A 21,463-nucleotide genomic window follows, 5' to 3' on the forward strand; every position below is an offset into this window, starting at 1 on the left:
CCATCTGCAGCCTGTGAAAGATAAATTAGCGATCTGTACCTTAAATGGAGTTATATGCCATATCAATCTCTAGCACTGAGTGTAAAATGACTAGGATATTGGCTATAGCAGGGAACACAGGAGAGAAAACGTTCATATACGCTCATACGTTCATGGATGATTTTCTGGTCACCAAGGTCTGAACAACCTCGGATGTGAATCCCTGCGCCTCTAGTCTAGCCTATTCCATAGCAAGGCTAATAAAAGTAGTCTAGTTAGATTGGAGTGCTGTCACTGACCTTGCCATAAAAGATTTTGCTTGACCAGAAATGGGTTTGGTGGAGCTGATGACATCTGGGGGAGCAGTGAAAGCCAAGGCCTTCTCAGTATGTAGAAAGGATCTTTTCTGTCCAAAATTTCAGAAGCACACTCCGGAGACAGACAAAGATCAAAGAGAAAATTCCATGGCACTGTGAACCTATTTAATATGATGGAGTCTTTGCATTGGTATCCTGTTGCAAACATCAGAAGCTGCGTGTTCAGTGAAGTCTCCCTGAGAACTACTGCTGGAATGCCCCATAGGGCCAATATTGGTTTGAGGCACTTGTTGAAAAATATTCTGCCTAACCGAACCAATAGTAGATTTTGTTTCCTTAGCAAGAAGACCAACCTTAACTGACTGTAAGGCCGCATACACACGCGCGGACTGTTCGCCCAACTTTGTCCGCTGAACAGTGTTTGGACGGACAGTCCGCTCGTGTGTGGGCTTTCAGCGGACAGTTTCAGCGGACAGTTTGACGAACAAGGTTTTTCGGAAATTCCGTAAAACTGTCCGCTGAAACCTTGTTTCAGCGAACAGTCCGTATTTTTCGTCCCGTCGTACGTGCCGTTCACGTCATCGTGCACGGTTTCAGCAAACTGTTCGTTCGTCGTGTGTGGCCATGTCCGTCCATGCTAATTTTGAGCGGACTGTTTGCCGAAACTGTTTGACGGACAAAGTTGGGCGAACAGTCCGCGCGTGTGTACGCGGCCTAAGTGGTTCTCTGCCTCACGAAAAGTTTATTTGCAAGATGTAACAGGAAAAGACTTTTGGTGTCCCCTTATCACGCAATGTAGGCTACTACTGTCTTACTGTCAACCTTACTCAGGCCCCCTTAAAGATTCTGAAAGGCTTGCAATACTAGAAAATGCTTTCTTCCATTCAGGATACTTGGTGAGTCCACTGCGCTCCAATGGCCTTGCACTTGTTTCTTCAGATTGTGGACTCCCCAGCCTCAGAGACTGGCATATGGCTTCAGAATCATCCTATCTCCTGGGCTGAAGCACAATGGTGATGTCCAAAATTTTGTTCTTGCTGAATTTGTACAGACACAAAGATTTTTTACTGGCATGATGGCATTGTAGCAGTATAAATTAATATACCTAATCTTGCAAACATTTTCGCTTCAGAGATCTGTTGGTCATAAATTCAATGGATTCAGTGGTCAACTTTGGAATTTTCCATTGTACTCCCACCTGTCTTCGGGATCCACGGGTCTTTGATGATTGTCGACCAAACCCTCCAGAAGGAGGCTACAATCATCAACTTCATTCAGGCTCCCTGGCCCCAACTGGAAGAGACTGGTTGGATACACTTTCAAAAGACTTTCCAGCCATCTTAACAACTTGCTCTACACTTGATTTAAAAAGTAACATTGAGGTACCTCCACTGATCTGTTAAATCTGCAGCCTGTAATATAATATTTGGCTTCTTGCACCTTCTGAAGTTCAATAGGCATGAGTGAAAGAGGGCAGCTTCCTCTTACTAGTCTGTGGCCACAGTCCCGACTTTTCCTCCTGTCATTTGCTTAATTGAGTTGTTCAGCATTTGGCTAAACAATAACCTCTTGTTATAGGAAATGTTGAAGGCTTGTGCCCTTCAGTGGTGTAACCAAAATGCTCTCATAGCAGTGAGTGCACTACCGCTTGTACTAGGTCTATCAAAAGCATCAACCAAAAGTCAGTTGCCAGGTTCAACTCTTACAGAAACTGTACCAAATCTTGCCGTTTCCAGTGTTGAATGTAATGCCATTTCTAAAGTTTTTATATCGAATTTAACGCTATTGCTGGTTGAAAGGCAAAATCTGTCATTCTGTACAAGCCTAATGACCAGATCACCACAATTTCTGTGTTACAGATGTGTTCCTGCATGAGTGTTTTTGATGCATTCTAATGCATTTTCAATGTGTTTTGACACTTTTCAGATGTGTTTCGTACAGAAACAATGTAACATTCTACTTTTGTTGACTGCATATGGAGTATAGAGTCCTATCAATATCTCACAGGTGTTCAGGGTCATTCCGTTTTCTTAAGAGAAAAGAACAGTTACATATGCGGGAGCCATACAGCACACAAACCAAAATGTCACTACAGCTGTGTGGTTTCTAGGTTTAGCAGTGTTACCCATCTGGGTTCCCACCAATAACACTGTCCCATGACTGTGAGGATTTGCAACAACTGCTCCAACTTCCTCTTAACCACTTAACAATCGGCCCATAGCCGAATGACGGCTACAGGGCGGTTGTTTAACTCTGGGAGGCCATCATATGACGTCCTCCCAGAATTCCGCTCTCGCGCGCCCCCTGGGGCGCGCACTCGAGAGCATCCGTGACCGCCGGATCACGGATCATGGTAAACGGCCACTCATCGCGGCTGTTTACCACGTGATCGCTCCGTCAAATGACGGAGGGATCACTTGTAAACAAACCGGCGTCATGTTATGACGCCGGTTCCTCCCTCCCCCTCTCTGTACCGATCGGTACAGCGGAGGGGGAAGAGATCGGTGTCACCGAAATTTAACCCCTCAATTCCCTGCCATTACTCTGCAATACTCTGCAGTACCAGCAAATACTCTGAAATACTCTGCAATACCCTGCAATACTCTGCAGTACCAGAAAATACCTTGCAATACTCTGCAGTACCAGCAAATACTCTGCAATGCCCTGCAATACCCTGCAATACCCTGCAGTACCAGCAAATACTCTGAAATACTCTGCAATACCCTGCAATACTCTGCAGTACCAGCAAATACCCTGCAATACTCTGCAATACTCTGCAGTACCAGCAAATACCCTGCAATACTCTGCAGTACCAGCAAATACTCTGCAGTACCAGCAAATACTCTGCAGTACCAGCAAATACCCTGCAATACCCTGCAATACTCTGCAATACTCTGCAATACTCGCAAATACCCTGCAACACCCGCCAATACCCTGCAACACCCACCAATACCCTGCAACACCCGCCAATACTCTGCAACACCCGCCAATACTCTGCAACACCCGCCAATACTCTGCAACACCCGCCAATACTCTGCAACACCCGCCAATACTCTGCAGTACCCGCCAATACTCTGCAGTACCCTGCCATAAATTGCCATACTCGGAGATACCCAGCCATACTCGGAGATACCCTGCAATACCCAGCCATAGTCGGTGATACCCTGCAATACCCAGCCATAGACATCCCCCGCCGCCCTCCGGTGCCTCTACCGACTCGCCAATACGATCAAAGCCAGAATCTTTTTCACTGTAAAGAGGACCTGTCATGCCATATTCCTATTACAAGGGATGTTTACATTCCTTGTAATAGGAATAAAAAGTGATCAAAACATTTTTTTTTGGGGGGAAAAAATGTCAGACTAAAATAAATAAAGTAAAATGAACAATAAAAAAAAAAAAATGTTTTAAAGCGCCCCTGTCCCCGTGTGCTCTCATACAGAAGCGAATGCATACGTAAGTCCCGCCCACATATGAAAACGGTGTTCAAACCACACATGTGAGGTATCGCTGCGAACGTTAGAGCGAGAGCAATAATTCTAGCCCTAGAACTCCTCTGTAACTCAAAACATGTAACCAGTAAAAAAAAAATTAAAGGCGTCGCCTATGGGGATTTTTAAGTAGCGACGTTTGGCGCCATTCCACGAGCATGTGAAATTTTGAAGAGTGACATGTTAGGTATCTATTTACTCTGCGTAACTTCATCTTTCTTATTATGCAAAAATTGGGCTAACTTTACTGTGTTCTTTTTTTTTTAAGCACAAAACTGTTTTTTTTCCAAAAAAAAGCATTCGAAAAATTGCTGCGCAAATACCGTGCGAGATAAAAAGTTGCAACGACCACCATTGTATTCTCCAGGTTGTTTGCTAAAAAAACATATATAATGTTTTGGGATTCTATGTAATTTTCTAGCAAATAAATGATGATTTTTACATGTAGGAGAGAAATGTCAGAATTGTCCTGGGTGCTCCTGAACGCCTGATGGTGCTCCCTGCATGTTGGGCCTCTGTATGTGGCCACGCTGTGTAAAAGTCTCACACATGTGGTAACGCCGTACTCGGGAGTAATAGCAGAATGTGTTTTGGGGTGTAATTTGTGGTATGCATATGCTGTGTGTTAGAAATAAACTGATAATATGACACTTTTGTGAAAAAAAAAAAAAGTTAAAAAATCTTGATTTTGCAAAGAATTGTGGGAAAAAATGACAACTTCAAAAAACTCATCATGCCTCTTACTAAATACATTGGAATGTCTTCTTTCCAAAAAGGGGTCATTTGGGGGGTATTTGTACTTTTCTGGCATGTTAGGGTCTCCAGAATTGAAATAGGCCGTCAGTACTTCAGGTGTGATCAATTTTCAGATATTGGCACCATAGCTTGTGGACTCTATAACTTTCACAAAGACCAAATAATATCCACCAATTTGTACTTATTTTTACCAAAGATATGTAGTGGTATAAATTTTGGCCAAAATTTATGAAGAAAAAATTACTAATCTGCTAAATTTTATAACAGAAACAAAGAAAAATTCTTTTTTTTACAGAATTTTCGGTATTTTTTCTTTTATAGCACAAAAAATTAAAAAAACGAGCGGTGATTAAATACCACCAAAAGAAAGCTCTATTTGTGTGAAAAAAAGGACAAAAATTTCCTATAGGTCCAGTGTTGCATGACTGAGTAATTGTCATTCAAAATGTGAGAGCACCGAAAGCTGAAAATTGGTCTGGTTATTAAGGGTGTTTAAGTGCCCAGTGGTCAAGTGGTTAATGTCAACGCCTAGTGATAGGGCCAATAAAGTCAGAATTAACCTAGGACTATGGTGGGAACTGCAAGCTCCTTTGGAGAGGGATACTGGCTGATACCAACGGTGCAACATGCCCTGAAATGTGATGCAAATGTTTTTTTAAGCTCAATGTATTTATTTAGTTTTGGACAGGACAAGTTAACTTTTCTGTCAGGGTTTTCTTTATGTCTTACCCACTGGGAAGATATTCCTGCCCCCACTGGCTGCATCCACACTGTCCTCTCTTCCACCTGGCTGTATCCACCCTGTCCTCCCTTCCACCTGGCTGCATCCACCCTGTCCTCCCCTCCACCTGGCTGCATCCACCCTGTCCTCCCCTTCCTGTTTGCGTGTGTGTGTGCGCACGTGCGCGTGTATATATATATATATATATATATATATATATATATATATATATATATGTATATAATTGCATTTTATAGTTGCCCCCCTACTTTTGTCCCTGTCCCTCCATGTGCCCCCCTTAAATATGAAAGCTGGAGGCATCAGTGTTTCTCACCGCCCTCATGCATCACCGCATTTCTGAATCTAAAAGAACACTGCCATTACCGTGCAGGCGTGGGCAGCAGAGAGATGACATAATCTCTGACTGCCTGCCCTCACTCTGGGACAACAGGGACACTGTCACTGGCATGTGACAATCCGCATCTGTTGGCAGGTGACGATGGCAATTGACACACCCAAGTGACACACCCAGGGCTCCCACTGATTCTGCATTATGGTGAGTTGAACTATTTCATTATACATTACAATGTAATAATAGAAATAATGCGCTTGAATTATCCTGACACCATAACAACCACGGTGCCGTAATGATTGAAGTGCCAACACCAGCCATTGCCCCGACAAATTGCCCGCAAAATTTTTGCCAGTGCCCCTCGTGTCATTAGACTCTGGATCCGCCAATGAGTCACACTTGAATGAATGAGTTTTCAAGCGCTTAGCAGAGGCTATTTCCAGTGCTAAAGCACCTGAAAACCACCCCAGTGTGAAAGAGGTCTTAGAGGGAACTAGGCGTTAAAGAGGGAGTCCACTGGAAAAAAAAATATTAAAAGCCAGCAGCTATAAATACTACAGCTGCTGACTTTTAATAAATAGACACTCACCTGTCCCGGGGGCCAGCGATGTCGGCAGCCAAGGCCGTTCGATCGCATGACTCTCGGCTGCTGCCGCCGCCATTCTCTGTGAGGGAATCAGGAAGTGAAGCATTGTGGCTTCACTTCCCGGTTCCCTACTGCGCATGCGCGAGTCGCAGAGTACAATGGGAATGGTCCGCTCTGTCTCTGGGACTCGTGTGTGTCCCAGCAGACAGAGCGGCGGGACAGGAAGAAGCATAGACTCCCGTGTCTTAGACAGGTATCTGCACCCCCTCCCCCCTGAAAGGGCCAACTTTGACACTGGAGGGGGGGGGGGGGGGGGGTTCCGATGAGCGGCAGTTCGCTTTAACAAGGATTTCTTATAGACTAACAATATATTTCTGGATGCTTAAAGTGAATATCAGATTAATCAAGTGTGCAAACAGGGGGATACCATTAAGACACTAGACAAAAAATAGGGTACCCCCTAAACAAATACACACACCACAAAAGGAATATATCAGAACAGAACTGTTAAAAAAAAGAACAATTCTATATTAGAATAACAAACACTGCACAAGTATAAAGTCTCCCGCATATGTAACCAACAGCGTAAAACACCACAAAAACCCTATTCTATGCATAAGCCCTAATATGTGTAGAATGTTTAGGCACCAGTTGCTATTTAACCTCTTGTTATTATTGAATATTCTGGGATACACAGTGGGGCTGATTTACTAAGATGAATGCGCTGCACCGGTTCATACCTCAATTTGTGCGCCAGATAAATTATTAAGCGAGCATATGAACTGGCGCACGCATAAGTGCAACTGATAATATGCCGCCACGCCTGATAATATCCCATTGATAATAGCGCACGTCGTATCATTAATAGTCCATTCTCACAGGGGCAACATGACTTCCAGCGCAACTTTGGGAGGCAACTTGGACACGACTTGAGTGTGAATCACAGCGCGACTTGGGACGACTTACAACACAACTTTAAGTTGCCCCCAGGCCAGGCGACTTAAAAAAAATAAAAAATGGCATGGGTTCCCCTCCAAGATCATACCAGGCCCTTCAGGTCTGGTATGAATATTAACCACTTTCAGACCGGACCATTTTGCTGGTAAATGACCAGAGGTCTTTTTACACTTTGGCACTGCGCTGCTTTAACTGGTAATTGCGCGGTCATGCAATGTTGTACCCAAACAAAATTTGCGTCCTTTTCTTCCCACAAATAGAGCTTTCTTTTGATGGTATTTGATTGCCTCTGCGATTTTTATTTTTTGCAATATAAACGTAAAAAGACCGCAAATTTTGAAAAAAAATGATATTTTCTACTTTTTGTTATTAGAAAAATCCAATAAACTCAATTTTAGTCATACATTTAGGCCAAAATGTATTCAGCCACATGTCTTTGGTAAAAAAAAAGTCAATAATTGTATATTTATTGGTTTGCGCAAAAGTTGTCACATCTACAAACTAAGGTACGTTTTCTGGAATTTACGCAGCTTTTAGTTTACGACTGCCTATCTCATTTCTTGAGGTGCTAAAATGGCAGGGCAGTACAAAACCCCCCCAAATGACCCCATTTTGGAAAGTAGACCCCCTAAGGAAATTGATAAGAGGCATGTTGAGCCCATTGAATATTTTATTTTTTTGCCTCAAGCGATTGAATAATGACAAAAAAAAAATTTTTTTTTTTTTTTTACACAAAGTTGTCACTAAATGATATATTGCTCACACATGCTATGGGCGTATGTGAAATGACACCCCAAAATAAATTCTGCTGCTTCTCCTGAGTACGGGGATACCACATATGTGGGACTTTTTGGGAGCCTAGCCGCGTACGGGGCCCCGAAAACCAAGCACCGCCTTCAGGCTTTCTAAGGGCGTAAATTTTTGAGTTCACTTCTCACTACCTATTACAGTTTTGAAGGCCATAAAATGCCAAGATGGCACAAAACCCCCACAAATGCCCCCATTTTAGAAAGTAGACACCCCAAGCTATTTGCTGAGAGGCATGTTGAGTCCATGGAATATTTTATATTTTGCCACAAGTTGCGGGAAAATTACAAACTTTTTTTTTTTTTTTCACAAAGTTGTCACTAAATGATATATTGCTCACACATGCTATGGGCGTATGTGAAATGACACCCCAAAATAAATTCTGCTGCTTCTCCTGAGTACGGGGATAACACATATGTGGGACTTTTTGGGAGCCTAGCCGCGTACGGGGCCCCGAAAACCAAGCACCGCCTTCAGGCTTTCTAAGGGCGTAAATTTTTGAGTTCACTTCTCACTACCTATTACAGTTTTGAAGGCCATAAAATGCCAAGATGGCACAAAACCCCCACAAATGACCCCATTTTAGAAAGTAGACACCCCAAGCTATTTGCTGAGAGGCATGTTGAGTCCATGGAATATTTTATATTTTGCCACAAGTTGCGGGAAAATTACAAACTTTTTTTTTTTTTTTCACAAAGTTGTCACTAAATGATATATTGCTCACGCATGCCATGGGCATATGTGAAATGACACCCCAAAATAAATTCTGCTGCTTCTCCTGAGTACGGGGATACCACATATGTGGGACTTTTTGGGAGCCTAGCCGCGTACGGGGCCCCGAAAACCAAGCACCGCCTTCAGGCTTTCTAAGGGCGTTACAGTTTTGAAGGCCATAAAATGCCAAGATGGCACAAACCCCCCCCAAATGACCCCATTTTGGAAATTAGACACCCCTAAATTTAGGGGTACACTAGTGAGACTAGGTAATAAATGGCGGGTGCCCTGAAACTATAAAAAAATAACTAACCAACCAGCGTCACCTGTAACAGTTATATGGTGATCACTGGTGAAAGGGTTAACTAGGGGGCAATCAGGGGGCTTTATGCGGTAGTATATGGGGGTCCCTGGCGCTATAAAAAGCTGCGGCGAACCTAAATACCTACCTGCCTAACTAGCGTCACCTGTGACACTAATACAGCGATCAGAAAAACGATCGCTTATTAGGCTGGGTTCACACTGGAGCGATGCGGGAACGCCACGAATGCGCGGCGGGTTCCCGCATCGCATGCCTCCCGGCGGCAGTTCACACTGCCCTATGCGAACTGCTGGGAGTGTCAGTGAAATGTTACTGACACCCCCAGATCAGTTCGCATATCGCAGTGAGCTCTGCAAACTCGGATCGCATGGTGTGAACACCCATGCGATCCGATTCTGCTGCGGGCCAAAAAAAGGGTCCCGTGCGAATTTGCGGCGAATGGCTGAACTCGAATCGCACAGAGATCGGATGTGATTTGCACTGCAGTGCGGTGCGAATCACATCCGTTCTCAAACCGCTGCAATGTGAACCCAGCCTTAGTGACACTGGCGACGGGGGGTGATCACGGGGTTAAACCTTTATTGGGGGGGTTAGGGGGGTACCTTAGAACTAAAGGGGGCTAACCCTAACTGCCCTAACAGTTATTAGTCACAAATGACACCCGCCGGGTGATCAGGGGGTTAAACCTTTATTAGGTAATAAATGGCGGGTGCCCTGAAACTATAAAAAAATAACTAACCAACCAGCGTCACCTGTAACAGTTATATGGTGATCACTGGTGAAAGGGTTAACTAGGGGGCAATCAGGGGGCTTTATGCGGTAGTATATGGGGGTCCCTGGCGCTATAAAAAGCTGCGGCGAACCTAAATACCTACCTGCCTAACTAGCGTCACCGGTGACACTAATACGGCGATCAGAAAAATGATCGCTTATTAGGCTGGGTTCACACTGGAGCGATGCGGAAACGCCGCGAATCCGCGGCGGGTTCCCGCATCGCATGCCTCCCGGCGGCAGTTCACACTGCCCTATGCGAACTGCTGGGAGTGTCAGTGAAATGTTACTGACACCCCCAGATCAGTTCGCATATCGCAGTGCGATCTGCAAACTCGGATCGCATGGTGTGAACACCCATGCGATCCGATTCTGCTGCGGGCCAAAAAAAGGGTCCCGTGCGAATTTGCGGCGGGTGCGGCGGGTGCGGCGAATGGCTGAACTCGAATCGCACAGAGATCGGATGTGATTTGCACTGCAGTGCGGTGCGAATCACATTCGTTCTCATAAACCGCTGCAATGTGAACCCAGCCTTAGTGACACTGGCGACGGGGGGTGATCACGGGGTTAAACCTTTATTGGGGGGGTTAGGGGGGTACATTAGAACTAAAGGGGGCTAACTCTAACTGCCCTAACAGTTATTACAGTCACAAATGACACCAATGCAAAAAAATAAAAAAAAAATGACATTGGTGTCACTGTGACTGGGGGGCAGGGGTAATTGGGGGGGTGATCGGGGGGTAAAGGGGGGGTGTGAGTGTGCCTGGCATGTTCTACTGTGTGTGTAGAGTGTTGGTGCAACTCACCGATCCGCTCTCCTCCGTGTCGGAACGAAAAATACCGACACGGAGGAGAGAATACATCACTTCCTCTCCTGTGTTTACATTACAGGAGAGGAAGTGATGTCACGGGGGATTTCCATTCGTCGAGAGCGATCGCGAGGGGGTGGCCATGAATGAATGGCCGCCCCCTCATCCCGGATCGCTCTCGAAGGAATGCCGACCGCCGCAGGCACCGGGGGGGGGCCCGATCGGGCCCCCCACCCGCGGGCAGGCAGGGACTTATATATACGCCCATATGCCTGCCCGTGCCATTCTGCCGACGTATATCGTCGTGCGGCGGTCGGCAAGTGGTTAAGGGGAAACCCGCTCCAAAAAAAAAATTGCGTGGGGGTCCCCCTCAAAATCCATACCAGGCCCTTCAGGTCTTGGCATGGATTTTAAGCGGAACTCCATGCCAAAAAAAAATAAATAGCGTGGGGTCCCCCTCAAAATCCATATCAGACCTTTAGCCGAGCATGAAGACCAGAAGAAGGAAGATGAAAGAAGAAGACTTTAATAAGGGACTTGTCAAAAACTGTCTCTTGTCATTTTTAACACTTTTGTCACTTTTTTGGTGAAATGGTAGGGGTACCCTTACCATTTCACACAGGGGGGGGGGGGGGCGGGATCTGATTTGTTAAAGGGAGCTTCCAGATTGCGATAAGCCCCCCACCCGCAGACCCCCACAACCACCAGCCAGGGTTGTGGGGATGAGGCCCTTGTCCTCATCAACATGGGGACAAGGTGCTTTGGGGGGTACCCCAAAGCACCCTCCCAATGTTGAGGGTATGTGGCCTGGTACGGTTTAGGAGGTGGGGTGCTCTCTCACCCCCCCTCTTTTCCTGCGGCCTGCCAGGTTGCATGCTCGCATAAGGATCTGGTATGGATTTTGAGGGGGGCCCCCACGCCATTTCTTTTTTTTAGCGTGGGGTTCTCCCTAATATCCATACCAGACCTGAAGGGCCTGGTATGGAATTTCGGTGGACCACCACGCATTTATTTTTCTTAATTTTTATTTTTTCTTAATGCCAACATGACCTGTGTGCAAATAGCCTTAAAAAAAACATAGAAGTGAACCAGCGCAAAAAAAACAAAAAAAGTCAAGTTGAGAGGTGCGCCTGTTCAAGATTTTGCCGGCGCAGTGAACCAACTTGAACATGCACAAATGCTGCTTGCGCATGCGCAGTGCATAAACTGACCTTGCGCAGTTCCAAGTGTATTTGCAGGCGCAGCAAGCTTGCTCAGAGAAAGTTACTTTTCCATTCTATTTTGGGCATATTTGTTACTTGGATAGTTATAACTATACTTCCTCACATCACACACATCACCCCCATAATATTGGCACTTCCACCTTCTTTTAATTCTGAGTTGAATAATGCGTGCACCAGGTCTTTAGCGGCGCACAGATCGCCGCCTCCTGTTGATAGTAAATGGGGAATTGTGCTGTGTTACAGGCGCAAATGCTTTGTGAATACAAAAACGGTCGTTGCGCAACTCATGGCGCAAAGCGTTTGTAAAGATTAGATTCAGTTGCATTTCATTTTTTCATTAGTGAGATTTAGCATGTTCATCTTTGTACCTACTTGTGCTAATATTTATATTAAAGGGGTTGTAAAGGTAAATATTTTTTCACCTTAATGCATTCTATGCATTTAAGGTGAAAAAACATCTGACAGTGCCGGCGCCCCCAGTCCCCCCGTTTTACTTACCTGACCCCTCGAAAGTCCCGCGCTCGCCCCCGACGTCCTCTTCGCCGCTCAGCCTGGCCGCTGATTGGCTGGAGTGGATGGATTGAAAGCAGTGCAGCCATTGGCTCACGCTGCTGTCAATCACATTCAATGAAGTGGTGCGCTGGGGCGGGGCCGTGTGATACAGCGAGCAGCTATAGCCGCCGGCTGTATCACGCAAGCGTGTCCGCAGGTGCTTCTCACCCTGTGAGGGAGCTCGCATGAACGCGAGAAGTACCTGCGGGAGGAAGCAGAGACAGCCGCCGAGGGACCCCAGACGAGCAGGTTCGAGGCCACTCTGTGCAAAATGAGCTGCACAGTGGAGGTAAGTATAACATGTTTGTTATTTAAATAAATAAATAAATTACTTTACAACCCCTTTAACCTCCTCGCGCCCGCCCTATGGCCGAATGACGGCAGTAGAGCAGGCGCCTTCGTCCGGGTTGTCGTCCCTGGACGGCGTGATGTTTACTTCCGCAATGCGCGCCGCCGCGGGCGCGCATCGCGGAAGTTCTGTGTTCGCCGTGTCCCCCGGGGACAGGCAAACACAGATCGCTGTAAACGGCCAATCACAGCGGCCGTTTACAGCGTGATCGGCGTATCCAATGGGAGATGATCTCATATGTTTACATATGAGATCATCTCTCAGCGCCGCTCTCCCTCCTCGCACAGACAGTGCGAGAGGGGAGAGATGAACGGCTGCAGCGGCAGCCGTTCTGACTGTGAAAGAAAAAAAAGTAAAAAAATAAAATAAAGTGCCATCCTCCCCTAGCAGTGCCATCCTCCCCTAGCAGTGCCATCCACCCCCAGCAGTGCCATCCGCCCCAGTGCCATCTGCCCCAGTGCCATCCGCCCCAGTGCCATCCACCCCAGTGCCACCTGCCCCCAGTGCCATCCACCCCAGTGCCACCTGCCCCCAGTGCCATCCACCCCAGTGCCACCTGCCCCCAGTGCCATCCACCCCAGTGCTACCTGCCCCCAGTGCCATCCACCCCAGTGCTACCTGCCCCCAGTGCCATCCACCCCAGTGCTACCTGCCCCCAGTGCCATCCACCCCAGTGCTACCTGCCCCCAGTGCCATCCACCCCAGTGCTACCTGCCCCCAGTGCCATCCACCCCAGTGCCACCTGCCCCCAGTGCCACCTGCCCCCAGTGCCACGTGTCGTCAGTGCCACGTGTCGTCAGTGCCACGTGTCGTCAGTGCCACGTGTCAGTGCCATTTGTCATCAGTGCCATGTATCAGTGCCATTTGTCATCAGTGCCACCTGTCAGTGTCACGTGCCATCTGTTGTCAGTGTCACGTGTCATCAATGCCACTTATCAGTGCCATCTGTCATCAGTGTCACGCGTCATTGGTGCCACGTATTAGTGCCATCTGTCACCGGTGGCACGTATTAGTGCCACGTATTAGTGCCACGTGTCATCAGTGCCACGTATTAGTGCCACGTGCCATCAGTGCCACGTATTAGTGCCACGTGTCATCAGTGCCACGTATTACTGCCACGTGTCATCAGTGCCACATATTAGTGTCATCTGTCATCAGTGCCACATATTAGTGCCATCTGTCATCAGTGCCACGTGTCATCAGTGCCACGTATTAGTGCCATCTGTCATCAGTGTCACGTGTCATTGTCCTGGTATTTCAAAAGTGTAATAAATAGTCAACAAGTTAGATGTGTAATTTATGCTTCTAGAACACGTGATGGCGCTCCCTGCATGTTGGGCCTCTCTATGTGGCCAGGCTGTGAAAAAGTCCCACACATGTGGTATTGTAATATTCAGGAGGAGTAGCAGAATTTTTTGGGGGGTGTCATTTGTGGTATACACATGCCACGTGAGAGAAATAACCTATTACAATGACAATTTTGTGGAGAAAAATAAAAAAAATGAAAAATCTTCATTTTGCAAAGAATTGTGGGAAAAAAATGACAACATCAAAAAGCTCACCATGCCTCTTACTAAATACCTTGGAATGTCTACTTTCCAAAAAGGGGTCATTTGGGGGGTATTTATACTTTTCTGACTTGTTCGGGTCACAAGAAGCGAGATAGGCCACCAGTACATCAGATGTGATCAATTTTGTGCGATTCGCACCACAGCTTGTAGACTCTCTAACTTTCACAAAGACCAAATAATATCCACTAATTTGGGTTATTTTTACCAAAGATATGTAGCAGTATAAATTGTGACCAAAATTTATGAAGAAAAATTAATAATTTGCATAATTTTGTCACAGAAACAAAGAAATATGCGTTTTTTTTCAAAATTTTCGGTCTTTTTTCATTTATAGCGCAAAAAATAAAAACCCCAGAGGTGATCAAATACCACCAAAAGAAAGCTCTATTTGTGGGAAAAAAAGGACAAAAAATTCATTTGGGTACAGTGTTGCATGACTGAGTAATTGTCATTCAAATTGTGAGAGCACCGAAAGCTGAAAATTGGTCTGGGCAGAATGGTGTTTAAGTGCCCAGTAAGCAAGTGGTTAATGATCTTTATAAAAAGGGACCAGTAGCATGGTATTTATCTTTTTTTTTCATGAGTTTTTGCTGTGGGTTACATTTGTGGGATTCTTTGTACTTGTAGTGTTTGTTATTCATAATAAAGAATTTGTTTATTTTATTACATCTTTGTTGTATGGACATTTGTTTAAGGAGTACCCTACTTTTATGTGTTTAGTGTCTGAAATTTCTGCATGGTTAACTCTGTGCGTCACCTGGAAGTTCTGTTTGATTCTCTCTGGGGTGAAGCTCTTTGCAACAATGACAATCCCTCTCTGCAACAGATAACGCATTGCCACTTGTGCCACTGTTCGTCCAATCTGCTTCGCAACTTCTTTGAGTACGGGATCTTCCAGCATTTGGGGAGTATTTTGGTTTACCCTTTTAGAGAAGAAACACAAGAAGCTTGTTTACTTCCCAATCTTTTACTATCAGTATCAAAGTTAATCCAAACCACTAGTCCCTTTTCACACAGGTGGACTAATAAACTGACAGGCGAACATGATCAAACCATCCACTGCCCTCTATGGAGCAGTGGATGTAAACGGACATGCGTTTGTTTACACCCATCAACATTCTAGCCGATCCGCCAGATGACAGTTGGATGTAAACAGACCTCCGACCACTCATAGAGTAAAGCAGGCTGTGTCTGCTCTGCAGAAAAGAGAGAGAGAGAGAGAGAGAGAGAGAGAGAGAGAGAGAGAAAGAGAGAGATCCCCCGCTGAGCAGGTGGAAATGCTTGTGGAGTCCGCCAGTGTTAAAGAAAAGAGCCCAACTGGATGACATTGCTAAAGAACTCATCTAAGCTGACCACATAAAACTAGCTTAAATTTAACTTCAGAAAAAATAACATTTGTTTCTGTGAAAAAAATAAATAATTGCTGCCCGTTTATAGGATTCCCATACCTCAACAATATATGCTATAATGTATGTGTGTGTAAGAATAAAAAATAAAAAAAAGGAAAGGAATGAAGGAATTTATATTGAGAGACTTTTCTCCAAAAAAATGGATAATAAAAGGGTTAAACAAGGGGGGGGGGGATTTTATATATATATATATATATATATATATATATATATATATATATATATATAAAAAATATATTATTATTTTTACAGTGATTCTGGAAAAGATTTGTTTCTCCGACAGCCACAGTAATAGTAAAACATCAGTGTTTGTTCACATTTTTTGAGACACTATCGAGTAACAGCTATTTTGGCTGATTATTGCTGAATTAGTTGATGATAGCAACAAAGACTCACAAAACAGGACCTTAGCTGTCAAACAGCAGGCATTGGCAGCTACATAAGTCTGCATCTGGAAAAGGACTCTCTGAGGTGTATAAGGTATGACCTAGGTTCTTAATTTGTTGCATCCGCACTTACCAGCCCTCAGCTCTACTAGATCCCAGGACACTGTACCCGACCAGTACAATGTCTTTGGATTTGCAGAATTCTAACATTTTACCCTGATTGAGGTATATATGACACTCCACCTGCAGAGAGAAACATTGGTTAAGGAGAAACTGGTTAAGAAGAACTCCATGCTAAAAACATATTTCAGTATGCAAGAAAAAAAAATGTATATACCTGTTAACTCATGACTTTAACCCCCCCCCTACAAACTCCTCTGCAATTAGTAAGAGAACATTCTTACAGTATTTCAAGCACTCAGCATTGCCAAAAGACATTGGTGAGGTGCAATGACTTCTGTAGTGCCGCCTGGAAGCATTCGATAACAGTACCAAGGCAATCATAATTGTTTAATCCTATTTCTTTTGTGTTGAAAGAGGGGGGGGGGGCAATGAGGAAGCTTGGATGGTAAAACATCTTGAACAGGTCCAGTTGGATGGAACCCGCTTCTACTTGCTATACCCTGACCTGGATAAATGAGAAACTTCACTGGCATTTGTAAGAAGTATCTCAGCAGCCAATATAAAATTACCTAGCCATAATGCTTAATCCTGTTCATGGGGTCAGAGAATATGGCTGGCTAGTGTAACGTCACCTATAGCAGGGGTAGGCAACCTATAGCAGAGGTTGAGATCTACCTGGACAACACTGAGGAAATTAAAGTGTCTCAGGTAAGAGGGGAGGGAGGGGGTGGAAAGCCCTTACAAAAAAAAAAAACAATAAGCAGTGTCTTTTGCTCCTCTTCACATCACCCCATCACAGCCCCAATTGTAGTGTCCTCTTCCCCTCTGTCCCCTTTGCATCACATCCCCCCCCTGTAGTGTCCTGAGCCCCCACCATAGCAGTGCCCTGTGCCCCTGTGTCCCTTCACATCACCCCTCCCCTTCCTGTAGTGTCCTCTGTTCCCCCATAGCAGTGCCCTCCCCTCAAACGAGTGTCACCTGTCCCCTTCACACCCCACTGTAGGTTCCTCTGCCCCCCCCCCCCACACACACACACACATTGTAGGTAGCAGTCTCTTACCTTACACTGGTTAACACTGTGCAGCAGAGAGGAGAGCGAGAGGTGTCATAGTACTGGATGGAAGGCGGAAGTGGGAAATGCCAGAATTACCTTTTCACATGAACAAGCTGGTGATTGGTTGCTAGGACCACTCAGATTCCTATTAACCAATCACCTGCTGGGTAATGTGAACAGTTAACTCCAGCAGCTCCCATACTGTAATATGTCCCGCTCTGAAGGAATGGAAGGACCAGCAATGCAGGGCTGTGTTCCTAATCTACCTGCCGAATGCCTGCGATCAACTGGTAGATCAGGATCAATGGCTTACTGATCCTTAACCTATAGCATTGTCTGTTTCCTTAAGGCAAGGTTTCCTTGGTTGGCTCTGCACTCTTTACACAATGGCATATTCTCAGGCTAAGCAGAACAAGTGGCTGAGGGTGCATGTGGTACTTGGGAGATTCATATATTTGCAGAGGATGAAGAAAATGAATGTAGTGCTCCTGCTCTAGGCTGGCTAAATTTAGTTTTGGCTCTGCTGTACCCAGCTGAGCAGCAATGTTTTTTTTAGGTCTGGTCAGGTTTCTCTAAGCCAGGAGGTTGATTGCTGCCGCCTGCCTCTGGAAGACGCTTTCATAAATTTAGTAGGAAGGTTAGCCATTGGGTTATGAATATTTATCTAACTTTAGCCAATCCATGTGGGGCAGGCACAGAAGGTGGGGCTGTGGAGAAGATAGTTGTTTGGGAGGGTCTGTTCAGAGCTCTTTCTCTCTCCTGGGACCTCTCCCTCTGGGAGACAGCCTGTGTTACTGAAGAGCTGTTGTTGTCAGACCTCAGCATGTGCTTGGCTGAAGGGCCTGGGGGACCCTACACTTAAAGACATTTGCTGGAGGATGCTACCTTTGGAAGCTGGACTGGAGTAGAATCCCTTTCACTGAAGTATATTGTAGGGAAGCTGGTTGGAGCTGTCTCTGGACATTTTGAGTAGGACCTTACCTAGATTTCAAGGTGTGCTTGTCCTTTGAGAGTTAGATGCCAGAGGTTGCTACAAGGACTGTGACTGCTCTTACAGAGTTTCACACTAGCTGGCTATCACCTTTTACCTCCAGCAATACTTAAGGCTGCTACCGAAGGTCTTTGCTTGTGAATCTGTCCTCTTGTACCTGTTTGTGTTTTGGAGTATCCTGCACCATCATCCCTTTACCCACCTGTGTTCAAATACTGGAATAATTCTTCCATAGACACTCACAGACTGAGCCTAAGTTTGTTGTTGTGCTCTGGTACCTGGGCCTGGCAGCCTCTGAACAGGTGAATCGATATAATCGGGAAAATAATACTGGGAGTATGCTATAGGCTCCCTAACCTGGGGGAGGAGGGGGAGACGGATCTCCTATCACAAGTTGGATTAGCAGCAAGGATGGGAAGTGTTATCATAATGGGGGATTTTAATTATCCAGACATAGACTGGGCGGAGGGAACCACGCATTCGTCTAAGGCTCGCCAGTTCCTAAATGTCTTGCAGGACAATTTCACGGTTCAGATGGTAGACGCACCAACTATAAATAAAGCGTTACTGGATCTACTGATTACCAACAATACAGACCTGATCACTGATGTGGAAATATGGGCAATTTAGGAAACAGCGATCACAGGTCAATTGGCTTCAGTATAAATCAAACAAATAGGAAATATAAGGGGAATACAAAGACACTGAATTTCAACAGAGCCAACTTCCCTAAACTACGAACCTTGCTAGAAGGCATGAATTGGGATAAAATCTTAGGAACTAAGAACACGGAGGAGAGATGGGTTTGCTTTAGGAGCATATTAAATAAGGGCATTCCCCAATGCATCCCACTGGGTAATAGATTTAAAAGAGCGAACAAAAGTGGATGGCTTAGCTCCAATGTAAAAATGCATATAAAAGCAAAGGAGAAGGCCTTCAAAAAATGCAAGGTTGAGGCATCAGCATTCAGACTTTATAAAGAATGCAACAAGAAATGTAAGGGTGCAATTAAGGATAAGGCTAAGATAGAACACGGAAGACACAGAGCAGAGGAGAGCAAACAAAATCCCAAGAAATTCTTTAAGTATGTAAACAGTAAAAAAGGGAGGACAGACTATATTGGCCCCATAAAAAATGAGGAAGGACATCTGATTACAAAGGATGGGGAGATGGCGAAGGTATTGAATTTATTCTTCTCAGTCTTCACAAGGGAATCGGGGGCTTCAGTAACCAAAACTGCAGTGTTTATCCTCATGACACATCACAGGAAGCACCTCCATGGTTAACAGAGGACAGAATTAAAATTAGACTTGGGAAACTTGACATTAATAAATCACCGGGACCGGGGCTTGCATCTGAGGGTACTTAGGGAACTCAAGTAATTGCCAGACCATTGTTTCTAATTTTTACTGACAGTCTACTGACTGGAATGGTAACAGCTGATTGGAGAAAAGCCAATGTAGCACCAATATTTAAAAAGGGTCCAAAATACATCCCTGGGAATTACAAACCAGTTAGCCTAACATCAATAGTATGCAAGCTCTTGGAGGGGATGATAAGGGACTATGTACAAGACTTTAGTAATGAGAACGGTATTATTAGAAGTAATCAGCATGAATTCATGAAGAATCGTTCCTGCCAAACCAATCTATTACCCTTCTATGAGAGGGTGAGTTGCCATCTAGATAAAGGAAGGCCGTAGACGTGGTGTATCTTTTTGCAAAAGCATTTGACACAGTTCCCCATAAATATTTACTGTACAAAATAAGGTCAGTTGGCATGGAGGTGAGTACATGGATTGAAAACTGGCTACAAGGGCAAGTTCAGGGGGTGTTGATAAATAGGGAGTACTCGGAATGGTCAGGGGTGGTTAGTGGGGTCCCCCAGGGTTCTGTGCTGGGACCAATCCTATTTAATTTGTTCATAAATGACCTGGAGGATGGGGTAAACAGTTTAATCTCTGGATTTGTGGACAATACTAAGCTAAGCAGGGCAATAACCTCTCTGCAGTGTGTGGAGACCTTGCAAAAAGATCTGAACAAATTAATGGGGTGGGCAACTACATGGCAAATGAGGTTTAATGTGGAAAAATGTAAAATAATGCATTTGGGTGGCAAAAATATGAATGCAATCCCACACTGGGGGGAGAACCTCTGGGGGAATCTAGGATGGAAAAGGTCCTGGGGGTCCTAGTAGATGATAGGCTTAGCAATGGCATGCAATGCCAAGCCGCTGCAAACAAAACAAACCGAATATTGCCATGCATTAAAAAGAGAATCAACTCCAGAGATAAAACGATAATTCTCCCGCTCTACAAGACTTCGGTCTGGCCGCACCTAGAATATGCTTTCCGGTTCTGGGCACCAGTCCTCAGGAAGGATGTACTGGAAATGGAGCGAGTACAAAGAAGGGCAACAAAGCTAATAAAGGGTCTTGAGGATATTGGTTATAAGGAAAGGTTACGAGCACTAAACTTATTCTCCCTGGAGAAGAGATGCTTGAGAGGGGATATGATTTCAATTTACAAATACCATACTGGTGACCCCCATAATAGGGATAAAACTTTTTTTGCGGAAGGGAGTTTAACAAGACACGTTGCCACTCATTAAAATGAGAAGAAAAGAGGTTTAACCTTAAACTACTGTACGTAGAGGGTTCTTTACTATAAGAACGGCAAGGATGTGGAATGCCCTTCCACATGCAGTGGTCTCAGCAGTGAGCATCGATAGTTTTTTTGAAACTATTAGATAAGCACCTGAACGACCACAACATACAGGGATATACAATGTAATACTGACATATGATCACACACATAGGTTGGACTTTGATGGACTTGATGTCCCACTGATGGTCTACACACTAATGGCCCCAGAAAGTGCTTAGTCAGGGAGACATGCAGAAAGGTAGGCCAAGGCGGTAGGCAGAAAATGTGGTTAATACAGTCAAGTGTCAGTTCAAGCAACAGGCAGATCAAGATACAGATATGGGAAAAGGACAGATAATGAGGCATGTGGAGAAACCCATGCACAGGGCTTGTGAATTTTGAATCAGGTGCAAAAAGATACAAGAACAATGTAAAGGCAAGAAGTCTGCAGGCATTGCCAGGATTAAGTATACCCCAGCCAATAAGCGGTAAGAAGGAAGAGCATAAGGTGTGGCTGTATTGTCTGGCATGCAGCAGCAGAGGAGTGGAGGCAAACTGGCCAGATAAGGTAAATCAATT

The 21,463-nt window shown here is 45.0% G+C and overlaps 1 protein-coding gene across 1 annotated transcript in view; it reads right to left on the minus strand.

Annotated features, from left to right (window-relative positions):
- The window catches only part of LOC143960477 (aldo-keto reductase family 1 member C1-like), a 68,823-nt gene that overhangs the window by 7,221 nt on the left and 40,139 nt on the right, over positions 1 to 21,463 (minus strand). The window contains exons 6-7 of the mRNA XM_077469125.1: positions 16,206 to 16,315; positions 15,035 to 15,200 (exon numbers count right to left, since the gene is read on the minus strand). Of these exons, the coding sequence (XP_077325251.1) occupies positions 15,035 to 15,200; positions 16,206 to 16,315 (276 nt within the window). The remainder of the gene's footprint in view (positions 1 to 15,034; positions 15,201 to 16,205; positions 16,316 to 21,463) is intronic.

Source organism: Lithobates pipiens, unplaced genomic scaffold (genome assembly GCF_037356315.1).
Source record: "Lithobates pipiens isolate NorthernLeopardFrog02 unplaced genomic scaffold, aLitPip1_a1.2 Scaffold_8, whole genome shotgun sequence".
Classification (NCBI taxonomy): domain Eukaryota; kingdom Metazoa; phylum Chordata; class Amphibia; order Anura; family Ranidae; genus Lithobates; species Lithobates pipiens.